At 46.3% G+C, this 25,788-nt stretch overlaps 1 protein-coding gene across 1 annotated transcript; it reads left to right on the top strand.

Moving 5' to 3' along the window:
• Positions 1-7,866: 7,866 nt before the first annotated feature.
• On the top strand, positions 7,867-24,579 carry LOC119379111 (probable caffeoyl-CoA O-methyltransferase 1). The gene is made up of 7 exons (XM_037648289.2): positions 7,867-8,051; positions 10,302-10,439; positions 14,488-14,593; positions 18,917-19,035; positions 19,837-19,891; positions 23,684-23,817; positions 24,296-24,579. Exons 2-7 carry the CDS (start codon positions 10,323-10,325, stop codon positions 24,446-24,448), a joined length of 684 nt encoding a protein of 227 aa, XP_037504217.1. The 5' UTR covers positions 7,867-8,051; positions 10,302-10,322; the 3' UTR covers positions 24,449-24,579.
• Positions 24,580-25,788: the final 1,209 nt, after the last annotated feature.

The following is a 25,788-nucleotide window of genomic DNA, read 5'->3' as shown; positions in this document are numbered from 1 at the left end:
TTCCTTAGCGTCATGTGCCAAAAAGTTTCCTCGGTTATCCAACCAGCTCAGAGCAGGATTCTGCTCCCCGTCCTCCACTCTTTACATTAGGCGGGGGAATAGTGATCTCTACTCTGCGAGGGTCCATATGAAAATAAGGAAACTATCACGACGTGAAATTTTCAGAGTCATTTTCACAAAACCTTTGTGCTCGCACGTTCATCCTGAATATAGACAACTCGAAAAATGTGGTCCGTTTCTTTGAGGCATCGAAAAAAAAATAAAAGAGCGTTTGAAAAATTTAGCCCGTCGCCTTCTGGAAATATATTTTACAACCAAAAACTGTCGTCCTCTATGTGCGTTCCTCCAGAACGGAAGCATTTCTCCGAAATTTTCTCGCTATGCACGGGAAACTTTGTCACCATTCAAGAGAATTTACCGCTGCATGCTGCTGTACCACTGCTGTACCAACACGGTGTGCACGGGTTCGGTCTTAAAAGCTGCCTTTTGAATGCGAACAATGAACAAATTGTTCCGCTGTAGTCTTTGGATAATACGACCACTTGGTTTTGACTGGAAGCGCGAAGAATTGGTACCGCAATTATTGTGAGGGTGGGCATACGTGGCGTTTCAGCTAACTTGCGCCTAAATTAAAAAAAAAAAAAAGATATGCGCGACGCGTGTAGAATATTGTTCTGAGCCGTATGCAGCAAGTCAGGATATTTTTTTTTCCAATCCGCCAAGCTGGGTAATTAACAAAGATTGCTTGATTAACTATTTATTTAGTAACACCAGCGAGAAATCTTGAATACAAAGTTGTAGCACTTTTTTGTAAACGTCGGAATATTTCATCTATGCTAAGATAACTGCCGATTCGCCAAGCTGGGCAATTAACGAAGACCTTTAATATAGTAACTACAATGAAAAAAATATTCAGTAAAAATGTTTTAGCGTTTGCTACCTGGACTGAGGAGGCCACCCACCTTAGGGCTGAAGTACAAAGAGCCTGGTCAAAAATAAAGTTCATTTCTCTCTCTCTGTCTAGCGTCGTCGGATAATTTCATCCATGCTAAGATAACTGACATGTGTAATTTTTTTCGGGCTTTTGTTTAGAGTGCGCGAAATTTAAAAATATACTTGGCGCAAGCTAGCTCAAACGCCCTGTATTGGGCCGTGAATTAATAGTTTAGCAGCTTCGACGCTGGAATTAGAGAGGAAACGCCGCTGAAATGGGGGACACCTAGGAACACATGATACTTCAGTTCTCTCCGCCCCCCCCCCCCCGCTTCCTTTTTTTCTTTTTTGTCAGCAAATTCGAGCTCCGTATGAAGAAATTATCGGTTTAACTTGACCATAAACACGTTTAAAAAAATCAGTTCAAGTTTGTTTGTTTAAACCTGGAATTCAGGCGACGATTGTGCAAATAGTAATATCTCAATTCGAAATTGAATAGTGCATAAATCGAGCCGAATATTTTATAGTTTAGCGCAGCGCTTACTGGGGCAGGTGTTCTGCCGCGGCGGTGTATAGCGGTAACGGTGCTCGGCTGCTGACTCGAAGGGCGCGAGGTCGATCCCGGCCGCGGCGGTCGCATTTCGATGGAGGCGAAATGCTAGAGGCCCGTGTACTGTGCGAAATTTTCGGAGCCGGCCACTACGGCGTGCCTTTTAATCATATCGTGGTTGTGGCACGTAATACCCCAGATATTATTTTTATTATTATTATTACTGGGGGAGGTGCTTTCTTAACTCTAACATTCTATACTTCACATTAGCACGTTCCATCATTACACCGCACAGTAGAAAGCATGTTACATTAAATGCTCAAGTTTATTATTAGAAACAACTAAACAGCACAGTTTCGCAAAATTAGAACTATATTTTCCGAGCGTGAAGTGCAAGTGCGCCAGAAGGTATTCAAAGGCAGCCTTGCGAGCATGACAGAGACTAACAGACAAATGCCCGTCGTCTGTTGACAAAGTAAAGAGAGAGAGAGAGAGTCTTTGTTTTTTTGTAGTTGGAGTGCTTATGGTAGATTGTTTTACTGTTTTGTAAACAATAACAATTGTTGGGCTTTTACGTCCCAAAACCACGATATTAGAAATTGTTGTTGGGCTAGTTGGTTACTTGTCATATTGAAGATACTTAGCGCAAATTGGCATTCCCTCAAAAAACACACTCACATTCACACATGCTTCTACTCAAGAACACACCCCACACACAGCGCTGACTACCAACTGTTTATATTGCACGTGTCACAAACGAGCGTGTTAATAATAACGCGCGCGCGGCCGCTTTCAGACGGCACAGGGAAAGCACGGCGCCAGCCGCTCGCACAACAAGCGCGCGCAACAAAAAAAAGTTTGCAGTGGCTTAGCTCGGCTATGCCAGGATATACGTAGCGTTAGCAATAGTTCAGCTGATTATTCTTAGCTTTCCAGATTGTCTAGGATTATTAGCCTTCTTCTGTTCATTCTTCGTACGCTGAACCGCTAATTGCCTGGCAACTACTTCGGGATCCGATGAGACAAGCTTCTCAAGATTCTCGGCTCATCTGCGCCGTTGAGCAGCATTTGCCATCTCCTTCTCCATGGCGTTACCCGCCTGCAAACGCCAGTCAGAGGCGCTATCAAGCGGCTCCAGCGCAGTGTCAGACGGCGACTGCACAGCGAAGGCGAATAGCTGCGCGCACGCCGGCGCCAGTTTGTCTGCCATGGCTACGACGTCACTCCTCTCGAATGCGCAGACCAGCAGCGGCGAGTCGCGCGCAGCGGTGGCGGAGTCTGCGCGCGCGCCGGCGCCAGTGCGTCTGCCGCGGCTACGATGCCACTCCTCTCGAACGCGCAGACCAGCAGCGGCGAGCCGCGCGCGGCGGTGGCGGAGAGCGCGTGAGATGCCGGCTCCGGTGAGCCAACTGTGTGACATCACTGATCCTCGCGCATGCGCAGCACGGCTCATGAGGATCCACGCAAAATCGGCTCCGGCTAGGCAAATGTAGCTAACGCTACAAAACAAGTATCAAAAGACGCCGGCGCGCCGACGCTCCTCCTAGCCCACTCGAAACAGCCGTGGACAACCAGCCGCCTCGGATCAAACGCCCGGCAAAGTCTGGAAATACCCAGAAGAAACAAATGATGCAACGCCGAGTGACGCCACCGCGAGCGGAATCGACGAGAAAAATGTCGCCCTTTCCCTAGCTTTAGCTGGGCTGCACGCCGGAGAACACTTCGGACGCTTCTGGAACCCGGGGGAGAGGAGATGAAAGCGTGCACCGACGACCAGGGGTCAGTCAGTCAGTCGGTCCGGAGATGGTGAAGTTATGTTGAGTGTGGCTCCGCAGCCAAAGAAGACGTGTTTATGATAATGTGCGGTCAGTCGATCGTCGATCTGGAGGAATCGGATGGTGACGCCGTGTGAGCAGTGACAAGTTACGTGAGTATTTCCTGGAAGAGAAACATTCGGGACTGACGACGGAGGGAACTACGACGATCAGCGCTGGAGTTTGCGTGAGTGTTTCCTGGAAGAGAAGCATTGAAGTTCCGTCCAAGAATTGTGGACTGGATACGCTGTTGAATATTCAGGACTTCAACCGGCCTTGAATAGGTTGTAATGCATGAGATTGCATTTGTAGCGCGTGATCTGTTTGTTTAGTTCCCGTTGTGTTAACACCATCCGAGTTATATTGTGAAGTTGTAACTGGTACCAGCCGAGTGTGCATGTTTGTGTGATGCTTGTACTGCCTTAACTGAGAATATATTTTGTTTGTGTTATCAACTCATGGGTCTGACTCGGTCATTGGACCACAACCGGCGTTCGCTGGCGCACTAAAAGGACCAACTCTAAATTGTCCGCGCTTTAGTGGTGCGTTTCGGGGAGCCCATACGTCCGCCCTTTGAATCTGCCTGGCGATTGCCATCCCCATTGACGATATTAGTGAAAGCACGTGACCGATCATCATATATACCTACAAGATGATGCGCAAGAGCAATGATCCACCAAGAGATGGGTTTCCGCCCATGAGCTGGTGGGCCTGAACAGGGATCTATCAGCAAAGGCTGCAGCCAGGACCGTGAAAGATGCCTGCTAGAATGGTATTGACTGCATTTCCGAGTGTACAGCCCAAGTTCTGGACAATAGCAGCAGCAAAAAGACTGAACAATGTGGTGTCGTTTTTTAAGAAGAAGAATTTAATGTGTGTGCAAGCTGACCAGTGTTGCGGAATGGGCGCCTCCATTCCATTCCAATTCCACTCCGGGGAATTAGAACTTGCCGCAATTCCATTCCTTTCGATTCCTCGGAATTAAGGAACTTAGCCCATTTCGACTCCGGGAATGGCCGGACAGTTCAATTCCATTCCTGTAATCCCTCAGGGTAGGAAAGGCATCTTGATAGTTTTATCGAGTTAACAATGAACGCCCCATAAAGCTGATGTCGTCAGATGCATTAAGAACTGCCAAAGTACGTAAAACACGTTACCAAGGTCGAGGGATAGTAGCTTGGTGACATATGATATCTCGTGCAGTACAACCACCCTACTGATCTCCATATAGGGACAGTTCTCCCGCTGCCTATAGTATTTGCATGGTCAGCATGTTTAAACGAATGATGATGCTTTAATATTGTTTAAGCTTAAATGTGTTAGTGGTAAAATTATGACATAGCATTTTTTATGCTGGCAAAAGTAATGTTCAAGAAGACTAACCCTTTGAGACGCTATGTATACACAATTGTGTACACCACTTGTTTCTGCTATTTGTATCAACGAGGGGCTAAGAAAGAGCGATATATATCGAGCTTTGGATGAATTGAACATCTTGCATAATAAACTTGTCTTCATTTAACTTCATTTTGCGGTGTACTGTTGCATATGATCACTTTAGTGAAGGCACTACCACGTTCGACAAGTCGTTCGACGTGCCGCTTCTTGCGAGCCATGTGAAAAGTATAATTTTTCTTTGCTTAAAATGAACATAACCAAAAATGAACTTGCACTATATTTCTAGCCTTAGATTTTATTCAGTTTATGAACAGAGCGTCAATGACTACAGGATCAATAGATATTTAATTGAAACTTAATTAGGATTAGTTATTATAACACACATACATTAACATGTTATGACGTTATTTTTGTTGCAATAAAATATGGAGCGCCTTGAAATAACGTTGTATCGATTTTACACATTTACAGTCAGTTATTCATAGGTGGCGTCTGAAAGGGCTAAGCAGTTTTGTCACGCGTCTGGAGCGGTCGTGAATATGGAGAAAACTAACATTTGGTTAATGGGGAACAAAACCATCTAGATCTGCCGGTATTAGTTGGAACAGTGCACCGCTCGGGCACCTTGTGCCTTTGCATCGAATACGGAACACTGGGCAGCAGTGCCCGTCAGCACTCACACTTATCAAGCGCGCCTCGCAAGCATGGATGGGGTGAGGAGAATTTTCTGTGTTCGCCTGTGCGCAGGTATGCAATGTCTTCCTTGTCGCAAACGTTATTTGCGTGTGTCGTGTACTTAACTGCTCGTGAGATAAAGATCAGGTTGTGCATAGAGTATTCGCCACTTTCGTGTGGGGGTATCAATGGGAACCAACGCGCAGGGATAATTTGTTTCTCCCTTCAGTATCTGCTGGGATAATGCATTTGTTTGTACACTAACTCATGCTTCGGTTTGTAGTAGGCGCGTTGCTTATAAATTTACCGTGCTTGTAATCAGCCAAGCCATTTTAAAAATACTGCTTTATTGTTAAATTCGAGGCTCTGACTTACTAATGTTTGAAGTTTGAAAAACAGTGCGTAGGCGAAAACGTTCTATATTTTCGGAAAAAGACGTAATTCCATTCCCATTCCATTCCGTGCAAAAGGCGCTTAATTCCATTCCCATTCAATTCCTCCAAGCGTTGTCCCCATTCCATTCCGGGGTCGCGAGAATGTGAAATGATTCCGGAGTCATTCCAATTCCGGAGTGGCAACTCCGCAACACTGAAGCTGAAAAGGATGGTGGTTTTGTTGTTTTGCCTGAGGGACTATTCAACTAGGAGGCTCTTATTGCTGTGAACAGAAATTTCCTACCCGTTAAAAAGAGTGCTATTTGCGTTGAATCTAAGTTCGTCGCTTCTGCAAAGAAGTGGGTCTGCCTACGTGAGCTAGGACTATAGCAAGTTGCAAAAGTAATAACTTATTGAATGCATGTTTCTCGGCAAAAATCCACAAAGCGGGCATACATTTCGGAACTATTGTTAATGAAGGTGGTTCTTGGCAGGTGAGCGTATGCAAGTTCCTCTTAGGCAAGCTGAAGACGCTTTCAGTGAGCGATCCCTTTCGCATCAAGCGCTCAGGTGATGTCGGCGATTTTATTCGAAATAACCAGCAGACTCCTGATGCTTTCTCGGTAGATGTGGAAGACTTGTTTTATTCTGTCCCTCGTGATAAGCTTCTGGCCACCGTTCGAAAGTGCATAATAGTGACGTTCCTTTTAAGAACCACGCGGGCGTGTCCGCTGAGAACGTTTTAGCACTTTCAAAATTTTATGTCACATTTATTACTTTTGACGAGAAGCCCTATCTGCAGCGACAAGGAATTTGTAGAGGTTCCTGTGTCGCCCCAGTTCTGTGTGATTTTTTTAAGCTGATGTAAATAAGACTTTGGATAATATTTTAAGTGGGGAGAAGGTTTTAAAGTTTTTTAGATATGTTGATGATTTTTTAGTTCTTTTAGACAAACGGGCGCCCTCTTCACCCCACAAGTATATTTCAGATGATTTTCAACAGGATGGCTTTACTTCGCCAAGTGCGTTTGTAACTGTTATTTATGGCACAAATCGTGTTGAAGTTGAGCGTTCTTTCTCTGATGATGTTCTCAATGTTTTTAAAGAATATGGACGCGGACTAAAATTTACAGCCGATGTACCCATGGAGATCTGTCTACAATTCTTAGACCTCAAGCTACTGTGAGACAGTGACCACCTTTGCCGGTTTTACCATCCTCGTGTGAAAAAGGGACTGTTGCCATTTGATTCTGCACGCTCTAACATTGTTAAGAGAGGGGTTGCTTCACTTTGCCTAGAATCTGCGTTGACAAAGTCGCGCCCACATCACAAGCGCACTAGTTTTAATGATCAGATCAGCCCATTGTTGGCGGCGGGCTTCCCTTCGACGGTCATAAATTACGGCCGCCTGCCCCGTCACGGTGGTCTAGTGGCTATGGCGCTCGACTGCTGACCCGAAGGTCGCGGGATCGAATCCCGGCCGCGGCGGCTGCATTTGCGATGGCGGCGAAAATGTTTGAGGCCCGTGTACTTAGATTTAGGTGCACGTTAAAGAACCTCAGGTAGTCGAAATTTCCGGGGCCCTCCACTACAGCTCACACACACACATTTATATGGAAGCGCGCACTGTGTGCGTTCTTTTCATCCAGCGGTCATGTAACAAACAGACAACTGGCTCCGGTTAGAATACACGGAAGCCTCTGACTAGGTAAGAGGAAATAGGAAAACGAACGAGAGAGAGACAGAGAGAAACATTTTAATGAAAAGCTGGAGATGTTTGCCTGGCTATTCGCCTGACATGCTCCAGGTGCTGGGTGATATGACATGACATATACACTGATAAACGCATAACACATACACAACACATAACACAATAACACATACAGCCACACAAGTTTACAACGTTTCGTTCAGGAGACAAACATGCACGTGAATGGCCATTCTCGGCGTGCACAACGAAGAGCGCGGAGGCGAGTTATTGTATTAGCGGTTGCAAGCCGCAGCTTTCACTCGTGGCAGCGCTTCTGGCGCCTTCGCTGGCGCTCAGCAAACGTCGCATGCGCCGACGAGCATGCGCGTCAACGCATAGCCTTCGCCGAACGACGCCGCGGTGCCTGTAAACACTGAGGTAGAGGCGCTGAAACCTTTGTGGCTGTCCTCGAATGCTGTCGTATCGCGGTGGGCGTCGATAAGGCACTTGTGTCACTTCCTACGGCGTCGTTTCTAGAGCTCGGAATCACGCCGGCGACTGCACGACGAGAGGTGTACATCACGAACGTAGATCTTCTCAGACTCAAGAACCTCGAAGGTGAGTCTCAAATACGTTGCAGTGCTGTCACGCTTGACAGTGGATTTAGAGATTCACTTTATGTATCAATGTATTTTTTTGTATATGTATCAAACCAGATCAATGCATTGGCTCGGTTTGAGTCGGTCTATCCTTAAATCGATTTCTGGAGCTTTACGTGAGGAAACCACGATATGATTATGAGGCACGCGGTACAGATGGGGGACTTCGCGTAAATATTGACAAGCGGGGTTGTTTAAGCAGGATACATAGCGCATAACCGAACACAGGACAAGTAGACGACAGGACGAGCGCTCGCCCCGTCCTCTTCTTGTCCTGTCTTCGGTTCTGCGCTATGTTTTCCAAACCTTATCCCTTCTGGGATTGTTTAACGTGCATTCTAAATCAAAGCGCACGCACATTTTTGCATTCACCGACATGGTTCACCAGCACCCCCCCCCCCACCCCCCGTTCTTTTTTTCTTTAATGAAAGTGCGAAATGAGCAGTGTACAATTCGATGCCGCCATTGAACGCAGGCACCAAGTTCCATCCCGAATATAATTCAAAACACAAGGTCAGAGTGTGAAAACGCGCGCTCCCTAGTAATTAAGGGAACACCCAAATTGCTTTCAAGAAAGATAAAAAAATACAATACTTCATGTCTATTTTTTATAAAACTGTCACAACAAAGCATCACATCACGCGTCCACATCAAGAATAATCTTTGTTTATCGTAAAAAAGAACTTCGGAGTTCACTATCACATAACCCGCGGCTGTATGTTTCTGAATTTTTATGCAACGGCCGAGACAAGGCACGAAACTTACTAATATAGCCTCAGTGCACTTGAACGTATTCCTGTGTCAGTACATAGACAGTAAAAAGCTAATAATAATCATCACTGGGGTTTTACGTGCCAAAACCACGATATCATTATGAGACACGCCGTAGTGATGGACTCCGGATTAAGTTTGACCACCTGGGGTTCTTTCACCTCCGCCTGTCATGTCAGTTTGTTGGAATTTATATTGCGTAATAAAGCGCGTAAAGCTCTTGCCTATAGTCCATTAACGATTGCTCCTCCGTTTTCACAGTAGCAGAATCACGCTTCGACATTGCGGTTGTGTAATTTTAGAAAGGAAAATTGTTTTTTTTTCTTGATCCACGGACATTTTCTTCGCCAGTTTCCGATTAAAAGCGATATGTAAAGGTACTAACGGTCCAAGAAAGTTAGTAACGGCTGCACTTACTACCTGTTTGCTTGCAGTTACTGACTATGTACTAACGTAGGTAGTACAAAGGTAGGAAAAGGTTAGTAGCGGTGGCAGCTAGTAACTGCTTATTAACGTAGGTAGTAAACAGGTAGCAAGAGGTTAGTAACGGTTGAAGAAAGTTAGTAACCACTGCAGTCACGACCTATTTGCTTGCAGTTGCTACCTTTCTGCTAACTTTTTTTTAAGAGTGTAGAAGTTTTCCTATTGTCAGTGCGTTTATTACTTCGACGGGCAACCTACTTGTTGCATATCTTGTCCGACACGCGTCCACATCACGAGTTAGCTTTGCTTATATAAAAAAGAACTTCGGAGTTCACTCTCACATCACCCGCGGCTGTATCTTTCTGAATTTTTATTTACACACTCATCCCGTGGAAGTTGGAGAAAACCAGATGCAGCTCGAAGAGAATTAAAAAAAAAAACACATTTAAGCTTTCTGCTGGAATAAACACCTGGAGCTTGTTGCGCGCTTGGCACTCTGTAGACGCGCTTAGCTGTAAGTGGATATATATATATATATATATATATATATATATATATATATATATATATATATATATATATATATATATATATATATATATATATATATATATATATATATATATATATATCCACAAGAATGACAGACACGGTGACATTGAGCACTTTGTTGTGCATGGTGTGGTATTACATGCCGGCGATGAAGGGGAGGGTCTAGGGCAGCCTCGAATGCAGTGGATGAGAACATAATGAATTACAACAGGACGGGCCACATCATGCACACTTTCGTAGGAACTTAATTGCTGGCATGTATGCCACTAGTGGGGTATTACCCGAGATTATCTGTTCAAGCAACACTGACACTATAGTGTTATGACGGTTGACATATGCTTGAAATACATAACGATACTGGATTGCTTGCGCTGAAACTGGGCTGGCAGGGTTGTGGTCCTGTTTTGTTGCTGTGTTTGCATGTACCGTAAGGACTGGACCAATACTGTTGGCCGGTTCGCAGGAGCGCGTGCATCATACAGCCATGGAGACGGCACCTTCACATCGTGCTAGGGGCAAAGGCAAGATCGCAACGCCGGAGGCCGAAGCCTACGTCCTTGAGCACTGCACCCTGCACCCCGTGCTCGAGAAGCTCATAGCTGTAAGTATGAGCAGGTCGTGTTTCATGCCCATGGTATGGTCGGCTGTCGAAATTTCCCTGCACAAATACTGTCTCACTGTGGTTTCTGCATGACGCCCTATCACTTTCTCGACGCCCCACTTGCCTGTCGTGTGCAGCAAGTCACTTCACCTCGCGTAGCGTGCTTCATGACAATTCGCGTACGTCTGTAACAGGGAGTATCTGAACAGTACGGAGTCCTGATCAGTGGCAGTGAATACTGCATTCAAACAAACATGCAATGTGATGTTCGATGCTGACGTATAGCGTACACGTGTCTTTCAGAGAAGTATATATGTTTCGAGGAGGAGAAAGCGCCCTTAGAGGGGCAATATAATAATATAATTGTTGGGGTTTAACGTCCCAAAACCACGATATGATTATGAGAGACGCCGTAGTGGAGGACTCCGGAAATTTTGACCATTTGGTGTTCTTTAATGTGCATCTAAATTTAAATGCACGGGCCTAGCATTTTCGCTTCCATCGAAAATACGGCCGCCGCGGCCGGGATTCGATCCCGCGACCTGCGGGTCATCAGTCGAGCACCTTAACCACTTTAAGCTCACTCAGACTCTGATTCAGAATAGTTCTACTCAGCCGATTTCACTTACAGGACTCGTCAAAATATACTCAGCCGGGCTAACTCGGACTCACTCGTCAGAATCTTGCAGTTTCACATGGCTTGCAGGCTCTCACATATTTAGGTTTTCTCGTGAACTGTACACATCTAATCTTAAAAGATCTTCATACGAGATTAATCATCAATTGCTGAGGGATGACAAAGGTTGTATATTTAGGAAAAAGATATGCACAAGAGACTTAAACATCAAACGACAGAGAAACCACTGGCTTGCTTGCGAGCTCCGAGAATTTTAGGGGCTTAAATCTTGAACGTGCACCCAAGTCGCGGTAACGAGCTTTCTTTTTCCTCTTCCTTTCATTCTAATCTAAATGCGGCTGCCGTGGCCGTACCCATAGGCGTGCGCACGAGGGGGACAGGGGGCACCCCCCCCCCCACTAATCACCTCGGAGGGGGGGCGGGTGCCAAAGTCTGCCCCATACGTTTACGCAGTTATGGCCACGCAGGTTTTTGGCGATAACGGCGGCCGACGGCCCCAGATATAACATTTCAAGAAGTGTTTACTTCCCGTTTTCAGAAAAACCAATTGGACACGTCATCGCTTCATTTTCTTTTAATTTTTTGCATCCATTGTGAAGCATGTTGTCCTTTGGACTCGACCAAATTTTCGCCCCCCCCCCCCTAATGGGGAACCCTTGAATCGAGGGCCAATACGGAGAGGGGGGAGGGGCACTCTGTCTACGCTTTTACGCCTTTCTAACAGATATCTCAGTATGTCACTATATGACGTAAATTTCCACGAAATAATGCACCAAAAGGCTCTCGAACTGGGAGTCCAGTTATCGCACCCAATTTTCTAACGTCGCCCGTGGTTCACAATCCTTTGGCTGTGCCCCTCCTTACTGCTTGTTCGCTGAAAGTAGTCAACCGCAGTCTGGGATGAACGTAGTGATCACGCAGCAGGATTAAAAAAAGAGGAACGTCGTTGCGCGAAGCACATCTAGTGCATATTGTTCCCAGTATACTGTAGTAGCCACTACTAATTTTTTCGTTAATGAGGTTCATTTAATTAGTCCTTATTATGTTTGTAACTCGACAAATACTCACCTAATCATTCAAATGTCAATGAGGAATGGTCAAATGACATCTAACTGCGCTCTTTTCAACAAGGTACTAATTGCGTGCTCGCTTTTTTTGACTAATAAAGAAAGCTCGCGAAATCTGAAAATTGACACGTGACTAGACTGCAGCGCGCATTAAAGGTAGCATATACAGTGACTCTAGCGCGGATCAGGAAGCAGCGCCCTCAAACAGGCTCACTGTGAGGTAGCAAGTCAAGACTACGCTCCCACCTTTTGCGGGTGGGAGCGTAGTCATGTGTTATTTTTCATACTTCGTGGCTTTCTTTATCAGCCGGAAAAAAATGAGCACGTAATTAGTACGTTGCTGAAAATAGCGCAGTTAGATGTCATGTGAACATGCCTGCATATTCCTCATTGACATTTTGATGATTAGGTGAGTACTTGTCGAGTTAGAAACATAATTAGTACTAATTAACTAAACCTCATTAACGAAAAAATTAGTAGTGGCTACTACACTACCCTGGGAAATATATGCACTAGCTCGCGTAACGGCGTTCCTCCTTTTTTAAATCGTGCTTCGTGATAGCTGGGACGCCCTGTATATACTTCAGCGACATCTAGTGCTGTACTGGGCGTGCAAACCGATGTGCAATCGATGTGCAATCTGTCATCTTTCCTGCTTGTAAACGTAAACTGTTGAGACCCATAAGATGCATCTGGAACACGCGTTTACGTGTGTTAAATGCGTGGAAAGATGGGCGCATTGCCAATATTATTAGGCTCTCTGAAGAGTATACCTGGCGATAATTCTGTAGATGCATCTATCTTATCTCCGTCTACTACTCAACCAGTGCAACTGACGAGCTGTTTCTTTAGCATTTTCCCGATTTGCACCGGTTTACACGCGGATTAGGAAATTTTTGTCTAGGTCTGCACTCATAAAGTCTGAATATGGTGTCATGGGCGCAATATCAAGACCCCCATTTGCACATTCCAGCGTGCTGCAATATGCCGAGAATAAGTGCCTCAGACTAAGGTGCAACTTCTCACCATGCCTTGGTAGTATACGCTGCATCGCCACATGGCCTGGCGGCAGCGATGACGTCAGCACGCGCCATCTATGCACCTCTTCTTCGCTAGACAGCCCTAGAGGGAGTGCGGATGTAGAGGTGTTAACTCTTACTCCCCCTACCCTCCACCTGTGCTTCTTCCCACCAAGGCTTCCAAGAAAGCGAAGCAGGTTACAGCCTCACAAATAATACCTCAGATAGGACATTTTTCTGTCGCTACATACGGATAACTGTTCGTCTAATAAACAGAGTACAATGTTGCTTAGGCATTTTGCATCGAAAAGGCCGATGTGAAAGCGCTCTTTTTTCCGCACACGGCGGACGCCTCGAATTCCCAATCGTACACGAAGCCGCTGATTCGCGTTCACGATATGGAATTTTATTTCTTTTTTGCTGAAAGATACTGCTGTGTTTAAATACAACTGCCATTTCGAGTGATATACGCTCATTCCTTTGCACCGTGTTGCTTTCTGTGAACTGCGTGCGTACGCCTTTTGCGATTATTAAGTCGTTCATTATCGACAGTGAATAAAGGAACTGATAGGTCGTAAAAATGTCACAGTAAGCAGCCATCATGCTAGCACGCTATCCTGGGATCATAAAGGTTGACGCTGCAGCTGCAGGGCAGACAAGAGCCTTTTTGTAGTTATTGCAAGCTAAAAACGCGGGCTCAGGAATTGCGCTGCGTCACGCGCCCATATGCACAGATTAAAAAAATCCTTTCTCTTCCTCATCATGATTCGTCAGTCCTCCTGTTCCCTCTCTCTCTCCTCGCTGGCGCAGAGTCAACAGCTGTGCAGCACACCTCTGTTCGAGCAGAATATATAGTTTCCCTTTTCTACGCAGCTTTGCTGAGATGTCAAAATGGATGAACGTTTACGTGGGTGAATATACAGGTGAAATGATATCAGCCATGGTTTAATAGAATACACGTACACTCCTATTATTATCTTTTGCGATCATAGCAGTAAGTTGAAAAAAAAATCAGAACAGTGCATGTTTGCAGTTATTCTTGCATATTTTTTTTCTGTGCAGCATCCGTGCATACAGTCATGATCGTAAAATATCGGTAAATACGATATTTTTCGTCGTAAAGAAGCTTTCCCAAGTCTTTGTAATGCGATCGTGGCATCGCTCGCGTTGAGATGCGGGCATTCCCGGGATGCGGGGCGAAACGTATTGTGTTCGGTTTGTGTTTTTGCATGGCTAGGGCCCTCACTGACCCTTGCGATGGCGTGATTCCGCTTCTCACATGCTTTTTTCTTTTACTTTCTGTGAAAAAAAAATAATACGCAAAGGAAACTGTGAAGCTGCCCCGTGGGCGTATGTACACCAAGCCTGCGCAGCTGACACTCTACCAAATCCTGCTGAAGGCCGTACGTGCCAGGAAGTACCTGGAAGTGGGTAAGTATAGACTCGATCGGTACACATTAGTTTACGTTTCGGACGTCGCTTTCGCGATCCACTCGGAAAAATCACTTTCCCCGCTGTTTGCACCGCTCAGTTTTCCGTATGACGCCCATCCCCACAAAATGTGTCGCCGCCTAGCAACACTCGCAGGTTGTTTATGTTGATGTGGAGCGAGCGAACACACAAGAATAGCGTGCTTATCTTACGAATGTGCCTATGATGAGAGGCTTTGTCAACGGCCGAACGATACGTTCGCGTTTCCCAGCTGCTGTTCATGTGCGCTTGTACGCGTGCGCTCCAGACTGGTCGTGACTGACAGCCAATCACCGAAGAAAAAATGTGTTTGTAAAGGCGAATTCCAGCTTACATTTCGATGATGGTCTGATTATTAGCGAAGGCGTCCGGCGTATGGTAAATATCACGAGCGAAAAGCTTGGTGAATTCGGCTTCCGATATTGTATAGGAGGAACACGGATGCGCCTCGGTGCGGCACTCTGGAAGCCTGGACAGATCGTGTTGTCGGGCCGGAATCCGATCATCGGATTTATGTAAAGGCTGGCGAGTCAGGCCGAGCAAGCGTCAAGGCTAGTTTGGTGTGAACCCGCCTTCAAAGGGTGGGGCGACTCACCCAAATGGCTTGGCGGGATGCGCGTAAACGTGGTTATGTCACTCTGGGTCACTTCGACTCCTGACTCGACCCTCTTGTGTCAAGTTCATGTAGGTGACGGGAATATATATCATTACCAGCGGCCCGGGTATGTCGCGCATGTCCCAGGAGTGCTTTCTTCATAGTCATGTGGAAGAGTCAAAAGCTGCGCCAGTTGGTGAAAGTGCTTGAACACATTTGAAAAAAGAAACAGAGCGGAAAACTGAGACGGACAAAAGAAGTACAAGGAACACATCAAAGCGCTGAACACACCATAGCCCTGGTATGTGTTCCTTCTGTTTCTAGTGTCCGTGTTGGCGTCTTGCGCTGTTTTTAAAAATATGTTAAATTACTAGCCACTTCTGTCCTGATGTCAGAAAAGCTTGATGGAAGTAGTAACGCACTGAGAATAGTTTATTATGTTACAGAGCGACAGGAACGGAGAAAAAAAAGCTAAGGCACACATACACAGCGCTGTGTCCTGTCGTATCCGTGCCTTAGCTTTTTTCTTCGTTCCTGATGCGCTGTAACATAACGAACCAGTACCAACTAGCCCATTTCGCTGTACTGAGAATAGTAAATAAGGGAAATGCAACCGATGTACAAATACTGGCTGGTATTTTCGACACAGCTTCCACTTACAGCGTGAAGATCTCCGTTTAAACAAGGAGAGGCCGAGTGCAAGCTAAGCGTATAAGCTTACTGAAATACAAAATAGACACGTAACCATCAAGGAAGGACTCGAGACAGAACAGAACAGGGCGCTTTCTTGTTTTTTTTTTGTATTTCAGTAAGCATGTACCAATAGCCCAACAACAAGTTTTACTAAGCGTAGTCAAAAATAAACATGCAAGCGAGCATTATTTAGTCTATAACTTGAAGTTAACTTGTGTCGTCAGTGCAGCAGGACGCGCATGCATTTCATGCCACTTATGCAGTCATTGTGAGTTAACTATGATGATGACAATATTTACTGAAATTCGCTTTTGTAACGGGGCGGCGACGAGTAGTTGCCTATAAGCTAAATAGTCACAAAAATTGGATTTTCAGTTCTCGGGAGGGGGGAGGGACTGCGACGCCCCACAAGACGCTTTCTGCGACCGTGAGCTATACAAATGACGAGTCACACGATACAACTCAAAAGAGGAATTGTTTTTTAATGCCCGCTACAACACGCGAACACGAGTCTCCGAAAATAATGTCAAATTAATTGCGTTTAAGCTTCTACTGGCCATAGAAAACTTACTTCTGCCCAGATAAGTTTTAGGCACTCCAGAGGATCTTGTCGCATGCAGTTTGTCGGAATGACACCATGCATGTGCGTGATGGTGGCGGCTTTACTTTTCTTGCACCACAGCTGAGCAACCACATTTTTGTTCCATCGGGGGAGTCTAAAACTTCACGAAATTCCCTTCGCCAGATAGGATGACTCACTAGAACGCAGGTGTATGCATTCCGTAGAAACGGGTTAACTTCAAGGGGACAGCAAATATTGTGAAAAAAAAGTGCGAACACATGCGGCTGATGCGCTAAATGAAAGTTACCAATACATTATTTTTCTTTTAGGCAGCGCTTAAACAGATGCGCATAGGAATTGCAGAGAAGGGGAAGACAAATGGGGTCATAGTTGACGAAACGCTGTTACGCTAGAATTTTTTTCGTGAGAGATAATTCCAGATAACCTTGATGCTGGGAAAAGTGATAGTGGCCAGCCAATAAAATATAACGCCTGAGAACAAAAATCGTTCAGCTATAGCATTATACGAACTACGAGTGAACAATCGGGCGCTTGCCCTTTTTCTCCGAGTGGCGATTTTCCTCGTATTTTGCACTCTTTCTGTTAGTTGCAAGGTACTAGTTGCACACTAGATATGGTGCTCCTCAGAATACTAATCGCGGCACATAACGAAAAATGATGTATAATATTTTAATTTTATCAGTAGCTCTTTCTGATTCACCACTTCTGAGGTTGGATTTTGATTCTGTCCACTCTGAAGTCAAATGCCCATGCAGAAAGAGAGAGAGGGATTGGATACAAGAAACGGAGAGATCAACGGAATATAGATATCCACTTTACTACCCCGCTTTGGGGAAAAGGGGGGGGGGGGGTGAGATAGAATGGTAAAAAATAAAAGCAAACATAGAGAGGTTAAAAAACACATGCACACGCATGCAGTGGCGGATACAAAGGAGGGGGGGGGCGGTAAGGGCGATCACCCCCCCCCCCCCCCCGCTCCCTCCCTTCAGTACCTATCGTCCACCTCCTTTGTCAGGTTGCTTCGGCTACCATAAGGTCCCTAGATTTTTAGAGAAAAAAAATCTAGGGACTTTAGGCTGCCACTGCCCAAAAGGGGGAAGGAGAATCTTGTCCCCGCCCTCTACCTCTCTCTTCATCTATTCATCTATTCATTTTCATCTCCAATGAGGCAGGTCTGGTTAGTCTGCACAAACACTGCAATTTTTTAGGAGCCGAAAATACTACTTTTACGTTCGCACGTTGTCCTATCTTTTTTAGTCGATGTGATTGGAGAAGCAGGGGTGCAAAAAGAACCATAAAAATAGGTTTATAGAATTTACTTATACAGTAGTGTACAAGCTTCCATTAACATGTGGCAAGAATTACGTGGGTCAAAGTGGACGGTGCGTTAACGAGCGTTTGAAGGAGCACCACTACAACGTGAAGGAAAAAAGGGGTGGGTTCCTCGAAGCCCACTGCAGGCACTGCAGTAATTCAGGTGCCAATGCAAGTAACGATGTTCATACCACGTGCATGCCCATTTTTCAGGAGTGTTGAATTGTCAATACCAGCAGAGGTCAGCTAATCCGCGAAATTATCGAGGCTGAGTTGATTGATAGGCTGGAAGATAAGTGCATTTCCAAGCCGTCTATTGCCCTCTCCTGTAAGGAGTTAGCCTGTCTACGTAAAGATAGTTGAACTTGCAAAGGGCGTGTAATGATGATGGTGGAAAAGCGATGTTGGCCATATATGTGGTTCTCTGTTTTCGAAATAAACATTTTTGCAAGTTAGCGCCTGTGTGTGTCACGTCTTTCTTTGTCCTATTTTTTTCGTTCGCTATAAGCTTCCGTACGCATAGGCGTGCGCAGGGTTCTCCATTAGGGGGGAGGGGGTGGGGGTCAAGCTTCATCTTAGCCCCCCCTCCACGTTGGTCAAGTCCGGAAGAAAATGAGCTACGCAATGGATGCAAAAATGAAAATGAAACGATGACGTGCTTCTCACAAAGGCTGGTCATTTGAATGCAACGTCAGGCGTACTTGGCCGCCATTATCGCCAAAAAAAAAACAAAAAAAAACACGCGTAGCCATAACCCTGTGCATTAAGAAATGACGTGAAAGGTCCGACTGAATCAAGACAGGGAGCAGATTTGGCGCCTCCCTTAGGATGATTTGGAGGGAGGGGGCTGCCCCCCTCGTGCGCACGTTAAACTATGGCCGTACGTTAAACAACATTTAGTGAGTATCAGTCGATTCGGAGAGAGAGAGAGAGAGAGAGAGAGTTGGATAGAAAGCTCTTTATAGGATTCGCATGGAGAATTGTGCCGGCGTATATATGGGCATCTACGTGTATAAGGAAGGCGATCGGAGTCACCGTTTTCTGTGGCACCTCTCGAACTTTGTACGTTAAACATAAATCTCCCGTTATTGTGGCGCAGGTGTGTTCACTGGCTGCAGCGCGCTGTCGGCGGCCCTGGCTCTTCCTCCCGACGGTATCGTACGGGGCCTCGACATCGACCAAGAGACCGCCAACGTCGGTAGGCCCTTCTGGAAAGAGGTGCGATTCACGGAACCAAGTGCGATTCTCGGCGCCTTACGTGTCCCGCTGAGAAAAGAGCGAACAACTATACGGGACACAGCGATCGACGTCCCTGTTTAGATTTGTCAGTTGTGTAGCGGGCTCGATGGCGGAGCTATCTTTGATTAACGGTCTCTTGCGCCTTGTCTGACGTTGCCTTTTTGCTGAGTGAGAAATCTACATTCAGCAGTGCCATCCGCACGGCGTGCAAACGTTCGGCTTCTACGACTAAATGCACTGTTCGAGGCTGGTGAGTGTAGCACACATTCGTGGGCAGTATAAGCGATTTCTTGCTGCTTTCAGTCGCCTGCCAACACGGGGCACACGTTCTTATAGTTGTATATAGGATGACGGTTTATTTTGTTTTTGGGACGTCATTTGTGAAGAAGCAACGGCCTAAATAAAAGAGGTGACAATTCTTCCGCCAGTTGGCGGTAAGAAACTGATTAAAGCACTTTAAAACTATTTCTCACGCATCCGGGGTGAATGAGTTACGTAATACCTTCCTAGACAATCTTGAAGGACTGAATGCAATGTGCGGTATGATGTAACGTAATGCGCTGCATACGTGGACTACAATGCGCGAATGTTCGAAACGCACTTGTGCGCTTTATCTCTTACTGTGCGCGATAGCACAATGGGTCCCGGAATCTGCCACTGACAGCATCAGCTCAGTATAGCGGCAGACCGTTATCACGGCGTTTCTTGATTTCTGGCGCAAGCTCGTTTACAGCGACGAAGCGGCCGGTGTAAAGCGTCTTTTTCTCTATTTTCTCGCAGGCTGGAGTCGAGCAAAAGATTGACATTCGCATTGGCAAAGCTGTTGACATTTTAGGTGAGACTTAAGTGCACGGTAGTGCACGTCTCTTTCTGAAACCAAGAACCGTGCCCGTGTGCAAGTGGAAAATATGTGACGACGGTGGAACGGGAGTAAGTCACTTGGTTTCTTGTCAAACACTCGGTCTTCGCGCCGGCATGTCGCTATTTTAGTATTCCCCACATTGGATCGCAGTTTAATGGATGTGGACCCACTGCTGTGATGTCGATAGCGGTGTTAAATCATCCGTAACCCATGAATGCAAAGGTTTTTAGAGAATGAGATTCAAGCAGAAAAGAAAGTTTCGTCGCAGTCAGTGAAGCCGCCTTATAATCTAGAAGACACGGTGAACGCGTTCTCGCAAAGCCCACAAAGGCTCACTAAAAGTTGCATAATGAGTGGTTAAGTCGTCACAAAATTGAAACATCCCACGTATGTTGTGGTCTTGCATCTATACCTAAGAAAAGGGAGGTGGGGGCTCTTTTTCTTTTATTAGAAGTGTAAAGTATATCGCAAATTAAACAGTCAAGCGTATTAACTTATACACTTCAGTAAAATACAGTTAAATTCCCGCATGACTTTCTTTGATTGCAGCGTTTTTTGGTTTCATATGATTCTTACGGCAAACCGCGCCCCTTGATACCCCTGATTCATCCAGAGTGCAATCGAGAGCGTGGTGCTACAGCAATGTGCAAAAGAGGGAATAAGGGTGATATGCCGAAAATTAAAAACATTGATTCAGAATTAAGCTGTTGGGCTCTTCGACAGGGAATATGTCTCGGACGTGCTGCGCGCTACTCTTCTGAGAGATGCAGCCGCAGCGGGACTTAATTAGAAGCTTTATAATATATGAATTTTATACGATCTACATCGACCTAATATCCTGCTGCCTAACATTTTCCACATTTTCTCGCAATGGCTCACATGCTACGGCTCTCTTCTCTGGCTTTAGCTGTTACATTTGTGGGAGCTGGCGAAACAGTGGCAGCTACCGTGACACGGTTGAGCATGCAAACCGCGGTAACGAGGGTTTCTGGGAGCGGTAGAGAAATCCGGGCGCTCAGGCCCAGCGCGCATTATAACCTCGCGCTACAGTTGTTTCAATGCGATGTGTTTTTGCCGTCGGCGTCGCCTTGAGGTTCCTTATACGTACATTCAAAATCGATGACATTGCCCGGTGTGTCGTATGTCCTATGTGCGAGTGAAGGCGTGCGAGCGCAGCCGACGAACGCTTACATCTGGCGGAGAGGAAACACTCCGGCCGTCTTTCGTCGCTCCGACAAAAACTCGGCTCTTAGCTCAGCCGGGTGCGGTCGTTACACGGATCGGCCGACGGCTCGTATGTGCTGCTCTCACCGCTCTGTTTGCGATGCAGCACGAAGGTTGCTTCTCTCGCTGAAGCGGCCGCGTTTCCATACGCCGGCGTTTTATTAGATGCGAAGTATCTTATGGCGGAGTTAAATCCGGTGGTGGTGGTGTGCGGCGTGACCACCCTTACAGCGCATGCGCATACCCTCTCCACTTCCCTCTCCCCTTTCCCTCTCCACTTCCCTCTCCCCTTTCACTCTTCCCTTCCCTCTCCCGCCTCTCCACTTCCCCTCTCCCCTCCCCCTTTCCACTCTTCCTCTGAAACGCGGGCTAGACATGCCGAAATTCTCTCCTGCGCAACGCCGCGATGAGCCCAAGCGCATGCGCGTCCCTTCCCCCTCTCTCTCCTCTCCTACGCTGCCCCCCTCTCGTACGCCTGCCGACTGCGTTCCCCGCTCGCCCTGTGAGAATTAACGGCCAGGCTAGAAGGAAGACAAGACGCGCGTAGCGTTCCTCTTCGCGTTCCACGACGCGAGGCCGGTAGCATGCCCAAAGAACGCCAACGGAACGCGATCGTGCAAGTGTTCCAGCTTCGCATCGCCTCATGGTCCCCTTTAGCGGGAAATGGTGTAATTTTTGAGTTACGCCAGATCGGAAGCTACAGGAGTTAGCAACTCGCCTTACTTTGTACAACATTACAATTTGTTGCTACCGCATTCATTGCTTCGCCCTTGCGGCAAAACTGTGGCATTTTTGTTCGTTTATCTTTAGCTACATGCTCGCGATGTTTCGTTTTCATCGTTTCTGAATGCGACAGTCGCGTCGCCACACATCAGCACCCGTCGTGTTCGTCGACGGTGTATCTGCTGTTCAATGTTTTTGTTAGTTGGTTTTTTATTACTACTTTTTGCAAACTCGGGTTTTATTTCGAGGAACCCATATTCCGTTGCTCACGTCAAGTATTTTTTGCAGTCTGTGAACCTATGCCTTTAGCAAAATATACTTCGTTTTTTTTTTCTTCGTTAAATATGCGGAAGCTGCTGTGGGTTGACGGACAGTCATGTTGGGGTGACAGTGAGGAGTGCGCTTTTTTATTTGTTTTAAGTAATCCTCCGGCTATATTAACGGAGACAGCTTGTATGTAGTAACGCTTGTCACGTGCCGGTTAAGTCATGCACGCGCGTACGAGCTGCATGCATAGTTCATTAGAACTATGCCCGCCACAGCTGGCTTCACTGCAACATGAGTCATCGTGAGGAGAAGCCCCCTTTCGTGATTACTTCAATTTACAGGCACTCACACTATTAGGACATCCGGCCACCTGCTTGCACTAAGACGACCTGATTCCTCGTGAAGCTGTGGGTATCAATCAATCAATCAATCAATCAATCAATCAATCAATCAATCAATCAATCAATCAATCAATCAATCAATCAATCAATCAATCAATCAATCAATCAATCAATCAATCAATCAATCTGCGGTTAATTTAATACCGCGGGACAAAATGGCTATGGCGTTTGGCTGCTGAGCGCTATGCGTCGTAGCGTCCCGGATTCCCGGATGCAGCGGCCACATTCTGGTGGGTGCGGAAAAAAGCCGTGTCAGACGAAAAGACGCTATGTAGCGCGGCATTCAGGTAAAAAAAAGAAAAAAAAAGTTCTGGAGTTCTCTAAAAACACACCTGTCCCAGCTAGATCGTGCCTACGGGACGTAAGAACACCACGGTTAATTTAATATTTTTAAGATGAGCCAGCTGTGGGGACTGTAACAAAGAAGTTGTAGCATCTTTAGATATGAAGCGCAAACACTGGAGCAACGAAAGGAAAGTGGGCACACACTGCGCTGATGAAGTTTGCGAGGACTTCCACGCTAGATAGCTTTCACAGCCTGTTTTACTCACTCGACCTTTTGCCGCCCGCACTCTGACGCTACGACAGTCACTTCACTGTGCCACTCTGCAGCTGTAGGCATCACTTTCAGTAATGTGGGTAACTCTTTACCAGAATGACTAGCAGGGCCGCATGGAACATAGGTGGTTGCGCTGAAACTACAAAACCGACCCTGTGTAAGTGCTCATCTTTCGACGTCCGAGGAGTTTATCACTGTGATTGCTACGGCCGGTAATGCGATGAGCCATTTTTAAGAACGAAAAAGGTCCCGGGACCTCGAGGTTCATCGACGCACGACCCTACTGCAGTAGCTCTGCTGCGCTTACTAGAAATAAGTGGACTGCGCATGTCTGTGGCGCACACGCTGACTTGTCATATGCCATTATGCTGGCCTTTTCTCTTCATCAGTACCTAACCGAATCATTAAGCTCTCCGTTTTTTTCTTGGCTGTTGCTTTTCAGGTTGTTGTACACCACATGTTATATGTTATAAAGAACAACCGATAATTCGTGGTTGACGCTACGAAGCGTTCTGTGTCGTGATCTAATGGGCACGTCGCACTGTTTAAGGTGTGCCCGAATTTGTCGTTGGTTTCTCTCTTGCTTGTTAGACACCATGATTGCGGACGGAGAGACGGAAAGCTACGACTTCGCCTATATTGATGCTGACAAGGAAGAATATGATGACTACTATGAGCGTTGTCTGAAGCTAGTCAAGCGGAACGGGATTATCGCCTTCGATAATGTGAGTGCACTTCTTGCATGTCGTTCTAAACGTATACGATAAGGAATCTGCGTATATGTCCTCTAAAAAGTGCGCACCGTTATCTCCTGTGTCTGACTCGCGTATTCGACGTTCATAGATATCGTACTGCACTGTTTGCTGTCTTATAGCTTGCTATTCATAGATAATTTCGGGAACCCATTTTTTTCATATCTGTGAAAAAAATAAAAGAATAGTTATATAAGACAGGTGCTAAGGTATGCTCGCAAAAACGCCCCAGCGGTCGTGCGCTGAGGATGGAGTTCGCGCTTGATTGAATTAAACAGGCGTACGTCATTGATTGCGGCGTCTGTTATTGAAGTGCATCTTTTGGACGAAAAACAGTACTTGGCCCTTTCTCTCTGTTTTTATCGGCACTTTTTTCCTTTCGTGCGTTCTCTTTATTGTCCTTTCATGGGCACGATGTTTGTTTCATATACCAGGCATTATGTTCATGCAGGTCCTACGTGGCGGCTCAGTGTTCGACGCTGAAACCTCCCACCCTGAAGCGTTGGCGATGCGAGCTCTCAATGCCAAGCTGAAGGACGACGAACGCGTGCAACTCGCCATGCTACCCTTCGGCGACGGCGTCAACATCGTCCTCAAGAAATGAAAGAGTAGAGAAAAAATCCAGGTGGACATTAACCATGGTGTTCGCCACGTATAACAAACGCTACGCTGGTGCCCGTTGTATGTAACGTTGGTAGGGATGTCTCTTGCAAACCCCAAATAAAGCTTTTTTTCACGCTTCGCCTCTTCAACCGCGGAGGCAAAGCACCAGCATGGTCTGCGCGGTATACCGCCACGTCTGTCGCTCTGTGATGGGCGCAAGTGCGACCGCAATTCTGTTTTACACCGTGTATGTGGCAGACCCATGGTGGAAGTAAGTCTCTGCCTGATCTTTCCTTAGCTTTCCTGAACGTGCTCAATTATCCAATTCAATAAAGCACGCAGTGTTCTTGGCTTATGGTGTTTAGCGTCCCAGAGCTACTCAGGCTATGGGAGAGGCCGCAGTGGAAGGCTTCGAATATTTTCGACCACCTGGGGTTCTTTAAGCACACTGGCCCCTAGCATATCGGCTCCATCGAAATGCGACCACCGCGGGCGGGATCGAACCCGCGTCTTTCGGGTCAGCAGCCGAGCATCGTAACCACTTAGCCACCGTGGCGGTATGCGTGGTTCTGCCTGTAGAGCTATTTGGATCAAACTCAAAAACTTATCCAAGGAACACGTTCGCTATGATGATTGGCCAGATGCTTGTTCCTGCGAAACGCTTGATACAGTAATGCTTTGCGAAAACGCGTGGCAATATTGCTTATGTACAGCGGCTCTTTAGATGTTCTTTCGATGGCCCTCCGAGAGCAAATGTACTGTTTGGGACCACAATCGGTGCACAGGCAGAGTGTGTACATATTTGCTTTGGACCTGCTTACACTAATTGTATACTCGCACTTAATTGGTGGCAATGTTTATTGCTGTCACGATAATTGAGTCGTAATGCGCCTTTTAAGCATAGCCTTCGACCACAGAAGCACCTTCAGTATACCAAAACCGCAATCATACGAGCTATTAGATGAAATGACAGCACAGCCACTGGATTTTTCCCTCCGACGTTTTCCTTAGCAAATTGTTTTTTTTTTCAAAACTTCTTTTGGGATATTTTGCCTATTCATTTATCATAAATTGGCTTGAGCCCGCTACACCTCCTGATGGTGCGGGCTTCCCCCATCTCATTTTCCTTTTAGTTATTTTTCACACACAGGAGAAGAAAAAAGCCCCCCCCCCCCCCCACACACACGCACACGCACACACACACACACCGGCAAGATCATTTACGAACGAAATGCTTTGGGAACGGCGCCTTTTGGAAACTGCGCCAATCACGACGCTGGGCATATCATTAGCGCATCCAGCTAACCAAGCAACAAGGAATGTGTAGCAGCATCATATATG

This window comes from Rhipicephalus sanguineus, chromosome 1 (assembly GCF_013339695.2).
Source record: "Rhipicephalus sanguineus isolate Rsan-2018 chromosome 1, BIME_Rsan_1.4, whole genome shotgun sequence".
Lineage (NCBI taxonomy): Eukaryota > Metazoa > Arthropoda > Arachnida > Ixodida > Ixodidae > Rhipicephalus > Rhipicephalus sanguineus.
The sequence above is the reverse complement of the archived record's forward strand: the minus strand, read 5'-3'. Positions and strand labels throughout refer to the sequence as shown.